The 10,425-nt window shown below is 40.1% G+C and overlaps 1 protein-coding gene across 1 annotated transcript in view; it reads left to right on the forward strand.

Moving 5' to 3' along the window:
* Nucleotides 1–934, forward strand: part of LOC122556562 (PDZ and LIM domain protein 4-like) — a 126,130-nt gene extending 125,196 nt beyond the window's left edge. The window contains exon 7 of the mRNA XM_043703376.1: nt 435–934. Coding sequence (XP_043559311.1) covers nt 435–630 — 196 coding nt within the window. The 3' untranslated portion in view covers nt 631–934. The remainder of the gene's footprint in view (nt 1–434) is intronic.
* Nucleotides 935–10,425: the final 9,491 nt, after the last annotated feature.

Below are 10,425 nucleotides of genomic sequence, written 5' to 3' on the forward strand. Positions count from 1 at the left end.
TCTCTCTCTCTCTGTGTGTCTCTCTCTCTCTGTGTGTCTCTCTCTCTCTGTGTGTCTCTCTCTCTCTGTGTGTCTCTCTCTCTCTGTGTGTCTCTCTCTCTCTGTGTGTCTCTCTCTCTCTGTGTGTCTCTCTCTCTCTGTGTGTCTCTCTCTCTCTGTGTGTCTCTCTCTCTCTGTGTGTCTCTCTCTCTCTGTGTGTCTCTCTCTCTCTGTGTGTCTCTCTCTCTCTGTGTGTCTCTCTCTCTCTGTGTGTCTCTCTCTCTCTGTGTGTCTCTCTCTCTCTGTGTGTCTCTCTCTCTCTGTGTGTCTCTCTCTCTCTGTGTGTCTCTCTCTCTCTGTGTGTCTCTCTCTCTCTGTGTGTCTCTCTCTCTCTGTGTGTCTCTCTCTCTCTCTTGCGCACGCGTGCGCTTGACATTTCCTTTTGCTTTTTCCAGTGGGGCTGTTGTTAAGGCACGAGAGAAGTTGTACCACCCAGCGTGTTTCATGTGTTCTGACTGTGGATTAAACCTGAAGCAGAAAGGCTACTTCTTCATCGAAGAACAACTATACTGTGAGACCCATGCAAAAGCAAGAGTACAGCCACCAGAGGGATATGAAGTCGTAGCTGTGTATCCCAATTCCAGAGTATAAGCTTGAAACATGTGCCTTCCAGATTTTTTGTATTTAAAAAGAATTAAAACTAACTTTTTCTTTGCCTTTTTGGATTCTGAATGGGACTGTGTGCCATAATTTAAATTTCAGTTAGTATTCAAGCCATACCTAGAACCAGAAAAGCCACACATGCAGAACTGATATATGTTGATTGTTTCAAATTGGACTGCATCATAAATCCTTACCAAAGGACTTCAAACAAATAGTGTTATTGAACAAAATAAAAACCGAAAGAACTGCAGATGCTGTAAATCAGAAACAAGAAACAGAAATTGCTGGAAAAGCTCAGGAGATGTGACAGGATCTGTGGAGAGAAATCAGAGTTAATGTTTCGGGTTGGGTGACCTTCAGAACTAGGTTCTGGGGAAGGGTCACTTGACTTGAAATGTTAAGTCTGATTTCTCTCCACAGATGCTGCCCGGACTGCTGAGCTTTTCCATTGTTGTTGAACACGTTTTGCAAAGATTACCTGTCTGAGATCAAATAACTTGATTATGAAGTGAAATAGTAGCATTGCACCACCACTCCGTCACATCAGAAAATTCAGTGCGCTCTGTGTAGGAACTGTATTTGGGACCTTGTACTTTCTCCGAATTTAGTATCTTTTGTTTAGAACAAAATTCTGCTTCTGTAAAATGAGGATTTGGTCAGATTTGTTTTCATTCGGTTTAAGCCAAAAGCTCAGACCAAATGTGTGGCACGGAATCTTCTTTAAAATTCTAGGTTTTGTTTTTCAGAAGTGTGACTAAACCAGTACCTTTCCAAATGGCTGTTTTTCCACATCTAGGCCGAAATGTTTAATTCATTATGAAGCAAAAGTACGCAGGAAAATGGTAATTCATACGTCTGCAAGATCTGGTGGTGTGTTCACTGTGTCTAGAATATGAGTGAAATAAATTCTGGTTATGAAGATGCATAGACCTTTTTGTGGAGAGCTAGAAGAGAGCAGATATAGTTTGCTATTATTGATGGCTGAAAATGTGTTGCTGGAAAAGCGCAGCAGGTCAGGCAGCATCCAGGGAACAGGAGAATCGACGTTTCGGGCATAAGCCCTTCTTCAGGCCGCCTTCCTGAAGAAGGGCTTATGCCCGAAACGTCGATTCTCCTGTTCCCTTGATGCTGCCTGACCTGCTGCGTTTTTCCAGCAACACATTTTCAGCTCTGATCTCCAGCATCTGCAGTCCTCACTTTCTCCTCTATTATTGATGGCTGTAGTCTTTTAGACAAACATCTACTATGTGCTGCATTCTTTCAAATGATGAACACTGCTTGCATCAAGGAACTAATCATATTGATTTTCATATAACAATAAGCTGATGTATTTTTGCTCAATTGGATTGCACAGGAAATTAATTTTATCTTGTGCTTTACTGCAAGTTAACGTGGATCATTAGCCTTAACATTGGACTTTTTGTTTCTTGTTTGACTAACAGTGTATGTTGTGATACACTAATTTTCACCTCATCTTTAGGTGAGTAAGTGGGGGGCAATATAAATGTCCAGTCCACCTGAGTAAGTTTTATATGCAGAGGGACCCGAGCTGGATTTTTGTTGTGCTGAGAGTATAAACAAAATAAATTGAAATTAGAATAGTATATGAGTAGTCAGCAAATAGGAATTGGGATTGACTTACTGCCAATTAAGGTAATGTAAAACATTTTTATATTGTGTATATTAAATAATAATAAGTCAATGAAGTTGCCACCAGCAGGTGGAATGAGATGTGCATGACCAGGGATATTGTTGCTGAACCTGATCCCTGCTAGAAGTTCTGTTAGTAATTTCCATTTGAGACTGAATTATTTGCAGCAGCTCATTTCAAGTGAATGCCTCATTTCTAATACATGTTGTATGTCAACAAGGGCATTGTAATTGCCTCCTTATTTTCCTGATGTTTGGCTGGAAATACTTTTCATTCAGTGTATGTAGAAGTTAAACCGTAAGAGACTCAAGTTTGTATTTTAGGTCAATGCTTTTTGAATTCATTTTTTTTAAATATAGTTCTTACAAGTTTGGAAGATTTTCCCTTTTTTTTCTATTTGTATCAGATCACAAGGAAGGTCATTTTGTCAGAAGATAAATGACAATATAAATGCCACACAAAAATAAATTATGAAGAAAAGTTTTTCATTGGATTGCAGAATGAACTGCCTCTTTATAGTAAAGCACGTGGCTCTCCAACTGACTTCTTGATAATGTTTACTGTTCATTTCAGAATCGGGCTGAAGTAATTCATCAAGAGACTGTATTCTCATCAGTGCCTTGTCCTTTACTTGTTTTTTTTTAAAATACATGCTTAGGGCTTCATTTAAACTCTCTGCTAAACTTTGCTACGTGAAACTCGCCTTAATGCCTTTGAGCAGCGATTGATGTGGGGTATGCAAATTTGTACTGAGATTTAGCTCTGAAAGGGACGTAAATTAAAATGTTAGCTACTTAATTCATCTGTTGCTTGCATAATATTTGATATTGTCTGCCGTTTTGCTTGATTGTATGTAGGTAGTGGAGGGAGAAGTGAATGAGTGTGATAGAAAGAGTAGGAAAATAAAGCTGTATGCTTCAGAAAATCGGTGACTTCATATATTCCATAGTGTCTCTACTTTCGATGACAATTTCCAGCTGGTTTCTTCAAAGTGGCTTCAGAGCTTTTTGTATTAAGATGCCCTACTTTCAAGCATGTCTCTTTTGGTTACTCGTTTTATGTTGCAGAGAAGTTGAGCAGAAATAATGAAAGTACCTGGAGAAAATATGTGGGACTGAATCTTGTAGGCAGCTGAACAATTAGGCTCTGGTGAGGATTCTGATAGATTTAGATGAGGAGTCTGGCGAGACATATCTTGACATCGGAAGCAATTTGTATCTTTTATGCATTTGCCAAGTAGTGAAGCAGGTTTTGCTAAATGCCTTATTATTGCTGTAGCCCAATTCATTAATGTTCTACTTCCTACATTACCAATATGCCATGTAAGCTGGACACCACAAATTCTCAACAGGGAGATCAGAAAGGGCGCCATCTACTTCAGCTTGCCGCTGGCAGTGACCAGCTTCCATGTTGCTCAACAACCAATAGGATCCTCTGGGTAGCCATCAACTGGCCACACCCCTCATCTATGGGCATGACCATCTGATGTTTGCCAACTCCTCATGACCATCATGCCATCTCTTTGATCGATTTGCAGACTGCTTAGGAAGCACAGACATTCATTGCAGGATTAACCAACAATGAGCATTGAAAGCCTACAGCAGAAACACTTCATGCACACAGGGATAGGCAACAAGCTCTCAGGTTGGAGCAGACTGCATCTTGGGGGCACACACTTGTTCTCTCAATGCTCACTCACTTAACTGCCCACCTGGGCATACAAGGCTATTGGCCAAGTGCTGGCACATAGTATTAGAATAATTTGCTGTTTCTTTAACTGTTTGGGGGTGCAATGGACCAAAGGGTCTTTTTTGCCTTGTTGTAGATCTCTGATGGTAGGGTTGAAGTTGCAGTTCTGCTGTTTACATTATTTGCAGGAGTCCCCTTAAGTATTCTCAGGATGATGTACTGCATTATCTTGGTGTTGTGTTCTGCACAATGGGAGCAGGCAGCAATGCACTGTGATAGATGCTGAATAAGGGGAATGGGAGCAGTTGTCCAAGGAGAAGGATGAGGATGCTGAGTTGGTAGAATATGACCTTGTGCATTATGAAACTCAACGAGGTAAAAACAATGACTGCAGATGCTGGAAACCAGATTCTGGATCAGTGGTGCTGGAAGAGCACAGCAATTCAGGCAGCATCCGACAAGCAACAAAATCGATTTTGCTGCTCGTCGGATGCTGCCTGAATTGCTGTGCTCTTCCAGCACCACTGATCCATTATGAAACTCAGCTGAGTAGGGTGCAACAAACCTGGCAGGACCTAATTGACATCCATTTTCAGTACCTGAGAGCTGGCTGCTGAAAATCATGGAATATAAAAGAGTCTTTGCCAACCAAATGCTGGCATGATCATCTGGTAGGGGCAGGGAGGAGGGCGAACTGCAGCCTCTATTAGTTTTGTATGTATTCATTTTTGATACATTTTCCCAAATATTGCCTGTATTAAAGTTCTCCGATTGGATATTGACAAGATGCAGATGTCCATTGGGCATTAGGGACATAGTGACTTAGCGAGGGTATTTAGAAGGAATGTAGCTGAAGACAAGTAAACTGAATGGTGCGCTGTTAAAATAGTGATGAGGCACGAGAAGGTTTGTATATGTGAGGCTGTGTCTATGGCCCGTGAGCTTTGTGATAGCTGTGCCATTATGCTGTCTGTGATAGGCAATGCCAGATTGCCAATGTTTGTCCAAATGCACAGTGGTCTTTTTAAAGATGACGCAGGTTCAAGCGATGTCAGTTTTGAAACTGGCAAGTTGTTCTGGAACAGTGTAAGATCGGGGTAGAATTTAAAGTGTGGGATGCCTAACCTGAGGTAAATAGTTAATAAGTAGAGCTTGCTAAGATATGCAAGCAATCTCCTCCCAAAAAAAAGCTTGATTACTATTACATAGAACATGGCAAAATACAGCACAGACCAGGCCCTTTGGCCCACAATGTTGTGCCGAGGTTTAATACTAATGTAAAAGATAATAACTGAACCTACGCACCCCTCAACTCACTGCTCTCCATGTGCCTGTCCAGCAGTCGCTTTAATGTCCCTAATGACTCTGCTTCCACCATCACCGCTGGCAACGCATTCCATGCATTCACAACTCTCTGCGTAAAGAACCTGCCTCTGGCGTCTCCTCTATACCTTTCTCCTAATATCTTAAAATTATGACCCCTCGTACCTGTCAATCCTGCCCTGGGGAAAAGTCTCTGGCTATTGACTGTATCTATTCCACTCATTATTTGTACACCTCGATCAGGTCTCCTCTTTACCTCCTTCTCTCCCAGAGAGAAAAGTCCGAGCTTTTTCAACCTTTCTTCATAAGGCAAGCCCTCCAGTCCAGGCAGCATCCTGGTAAACCTTCATTGCACCCTCTCCAAAGCCTCTGTATCTTTCCTATAGTAGTGCGACCAGAACTGGACACAATATTCCAAGTGTGATCTCACCAGGGTTTGATAGAGCTTGTACACTTAGCCAAAGCAAAATAAGCTTCAGCCCATGAGTTTAGATACTCAACACTGATATGAATGGAAATGGTAAAGTTTGTGGCATGCATTTGCTGCTACTTGATTGAAAATATAATGCTGTGACTTTTTAATGTAAACTGGCAAACTGACAGATTAATTTTGGGTCCTGATCCTGTGCGCAAACTGGTTACCTCATGCACTAAGTTCCAGTGGAAAATAGCTAATTGGCCAGGAGGCCAACTTGGCTCCCAATTTGTGGCATCTAGTATCTCCGGGCAGTGAGAGTTGCCAACTTGGCATCAGGAGCAGAAGCAGACAATGGCCATGCTTCCACCTCCTCCCCCCTCCCCAGCTCTGCTGCCAGTCCTTTAAAAATACAGCACTATCCCAGAGGAATCAGAATTCCAGTACTACTACTTAGACCACTGTTTTCATTACCTACCCTCACTACATCCCAAGGCTGTGGAATAATGATCCACTATTACATCTTTATTTGATTTTCGTAGCTTGGTCTTCTGTGGTGAGAACAGCATTGACATCATCTCCATGCTGGCTCATCCTGTGTATTTAGTATGACTTGACTTTGTGGTTAGTGTATTGGAATGTCAATGAAGCAATCTTATTGGTCACACTCCATATAGCACTATCTTTTTACTGTTATAACAAATTCAAAGGTTTAGAGGCTCCTGCTCCCCCATTTGTAGTAGTAGTCTTTGAGGAAAAACCCAAAAGAATTGAATATACCTTTCCTACTGAATGTTCTGGACACTAGCTTAATTAGGTGAATGCACAGCAAACTCCTGAAATGTAATGTGCCAGTCATTGAAAGCTTGGCTCTAAGTGAAATTTCTGCTGCTTTTAATACAGGATTTTTATAGATTGTGGCTGGAAGTTATTATTGTAAGCTGTACTTGCGCATGAGTGAAATTTGGGTTGAAAATCTTTTAAATAAAAATGCCTGTGATATTCTTTTGGAACTGCATGATGCACTTAATGGTTATAAACCATTTTAGTTCAGCATAAATATTCAGTTGTAATACAAATAGAATTTCAATAATCTGATATTGTACAAAAGTTTTGCATGCCTCTCCAGGTGACTGACTAACTGACTGGTGCCAGCATTAAGGACAGATATGTTGGTAAAGATTGTAGTTACTGGGTGGCTAGCAATGAAGTACAAGTTCATCTGAATACTGCCTGAAACTCTCGGCTGGATTAGCACTTATTAAGACGTTAACAACATTCTGCATTTTATTTCGCACTGCGACAAGTAAATAAAATAAGCTCTTAAGAAAAATGTGTTAGAAAGTATGGTAGATCAATAAATGAGAGAGAAAGTGAAAGGAGTGTAATGGACTATGTAAATCACATGCCGACATAGTATTCCAGACAAAAGATTACTTAAATAGCAAATCCATTAGCTCCTCTCTTTCATTTATTATGCTCTACATCTCTTTTTGGCTTCAAACTGATGATTCCTTTTAAAATCAAGGTTTTCTATTCAAGTAGGATCTTATTAGATTTGATTTGTTTAAGCAATTTGTGACTGAATTAATGCTTTAGTGTGGAATCACATCTGTTGACATGCTTGATTTATTGTCCTGTCACTTTCAAATTTTGGGAAGTTAACCATTCCTGGAGCTCCACTCCAGCACCTGAAGGTGAAATTTTAAATACCTATTATACTGCTGGCAGGATTTCAAAGGGCATAGTTTGTAACCAGCTGGCTGCATGTGAGACCTGTCAGCAGTGCAGGAATGTGAACAATTCTTCTGCATATATGCAGCACACAAAAAAAACAGTATGCACCTCGAGGGAGAACAAATTGATAATTTAGTTTCAATTTTTTTTCTGTAGTTTGTCAAAATCATATAATTGTGGGGTAATTTATTACATTTGTGTCAAGAATGTGATCTGACTAATGTTCAAGATTTGTCAACAATTTCCCAATTTAAATTAAAGTACCATTTTCCTTCCATTCTATCAGCAGGAAATGGGTCTGCACGGCAGTGTAAATAGAGCCAAGGTTTTCATATGCTTGTCAAAAATTCTGTTTAATTCTATTGCAAAAGTATTGCACTATCCTGAAACATCAGATTTTCTGCTAATTTTGTACAGACTAGTAATATTGTGCATCAAGTAACTGAATTCCATGTGTTTGACTAGCTTTACCACACAGATTACTCGAAACATGAGTTTTGTTGTTTCTTACAGCCTCTCCTCATTTGATTTCTGATGACAATTATATACAGTGTATGCTGTGTTCTTGTATTTTACAACATTTGATGTAATCTACATGCATTCCTAGTTCAAGTTTAAAACTAGTTTCTGAATAGCCTTTTACAGCTTTTTACAAAGTATCCTGTTTTTTCTTTCATCTTTTGCTAAGAAGTTGCCTAATTATATTACTAATTATTGCTCGAATAAAACCATAAATGTAAACGATATTCATTGCCTTCATGTTTTATTTCTCTATCTTGGTTTTATACCCTTTTCTGATGGAGGTCTTTAATTACGCTGAAATGTGGCAACAACTACTTTGCATATACATATAGTAGGAACAAGATGGTAGATGGGAAAGAGTAGGTCCATTCAAGGACAAAGGAGGGAATTTATGTATGATGCCAGAGGAAATGGTAAGGTCCCTTTTAATGATGCTCCGCATTAGTACTCTTCAAGGAGAAGGACACAGATGATGCTAAGATTAGTGAGGGCATGTTGATGCTCTAGGGCATGTCAATGTTGAGGGGGAAGTATTGAGTGTCTCAAAGCATTTAAGGTAGATAAGTCCACAGAGCAAGATGGGATCTATCCCAGGATACAAAGAAAGGAGATTGCTGGGGCTGTGACAGAGTACCTTTTAGCCACATGCAAGTATGGAGAAGAATGAAGAATAGTCAATGTTATTCCTTTGTTTAAGAAGGGCAACAGAGATAATCCAGGAATTTATAAACTGGTGAGCCTTGCATCAATGGTAGAGAAATTTATTGGAGAAGTTTATTAGGGACAAGGTTTACTGCATTTGGAAAATAATTAACTTTTTAGGGATAGTGTGGCTTTGTGCAGGGGAGAACCTGTCTCTCAAATTTGAGTTTTGAGCATGAAATTAAGAAGACTTGAGGATAGGACAGTAGATGTTGTCTACGTGGACTTCACTAAAGCATTTGACAAGGTTTCTCATGGTAGGCTGATCAAGAAGGTTAGGTCACATGGAATCCATGATAAATTGGTAAGTTGAACAAAATTGGTTTTGTCATTGAAGACAGAAAGTAGTTGTGCAAGGGTGTTTTTTTAAATGGAGGCCTGTGACCAGTGGTGTTCCACAAGGATCAGTGCTGGGACCTTTGTTTCCTATATATAATACATAGAGGAAAGTTTACAGTAAATGGCAGGACCCTTGGGAGTATTGATATACTGAGGGACCTTAGGGTGCAGGTCCACAGCTTCCTGAGAGAGGTGATGCAAACTTTCCTCACAACCTGAAGAAGGGCTTATGCCCGAAACGTTGATTCTCCTGTTCCCTGGATGCTGCCTGACCTGCTGCGCTCTTCCAGCAACACATTTCCAGCTCTGCCTTTATTGGCATTGAGTAAAAATGTTGACAAATCATGATGCAGCCTTGGGACTGCACTTAGGTCACATTTGGAGTATTATGTGCAGTTCTGGTTGCCACACTATTGGAGGGATGTGGAGGTTTTGGAAAAGGTGCAAAAGTGGTTTACCAGGATGTTGCCTTGACTTGAGTGTATCAGCTATAGGGAGAGGTTAGAAAAACTTGGATTGTTTTCGCTGGAGCGTCGAAGACTGAGGCAACCTGATAGAACTATATAGAATTATAAGAGGCAGGCATACAGTGGTTGTCGGAGTCTTTTTCCCATGGTGGAAATGTCAAATTTTAGGAGGCATAAGAAAAGAGGGAGACAGTCTCAAGGAGATATGCGAGGAAACCTTTTCACAGAAAGTAGTAGGTGCTGAAATGTTCTGACAGGGAGATTGTTGAAGTAGATGCATTAGAATAGTTTAAAAGGCATTTAGACAGAAATGTGAAGAGGCAGAGAATCGAGGGGTGCAGGCCATGTGAAGGCTAATGGGATTAGTTCAAAATGGCATTGTGGTCAGTGCAGACATGGTGGGCCGTAGAGCCAATTCCTGTGTTGGACAGTTCTATGTTTAATATGGGCACATGTGCAGTTAAGGTCAGTCTATCTTGCACAATCATCATCTTATGTACATGCTTTTCTGAAGGGATCAAAGGATTGTGCTCCATTCTTATTCCTGGAGTGATAGGCTAATTGTGGTTGGCCGAGCATTGCTGAAATAAAAGTAGTTAACTTTGCATAATGAAGACTTGAGCTTAGGAGTTTTAGTCTGAATGCTGTACCTGACTGATTTAAGGAATTGAAAAGGTTTCTTTATGTAATTTTAAATGAACTTTTAAATGTCAAATTACATTGTTTATAGGCAGTCAGCAAGTACAGTTTAACCAAGTTTACTGAACTTGCACATCACCCTAAACATGACCAACTTATCTATCGAGCTTTACCACAGTAAATTTACTTATCAGATAATAAGACTGAGACCATAATGCCGTTCTAAACTAATCCCATCTACTGCATATGGTCTTTATCCCTCTAATCTCTGCCTATCGTTATCTATCTCCAGACAAAGT

Source organism: Chiloscyllium plagiosum, chromosome 14 (assembly GCF_004010195.1).
Source record: "Chiloscyllium plagiosum isolate BGI_BamShark_2017 chromosome 14, ASM401019v2, whole genome shotgun sequence".
NCBI lineage: Eukaryota > Metazoa > Chordata > Chondrichthyes > Orectolobiformes > Hemiscylliidae > Chiloscyllium > Chiloscyllium plagiosum.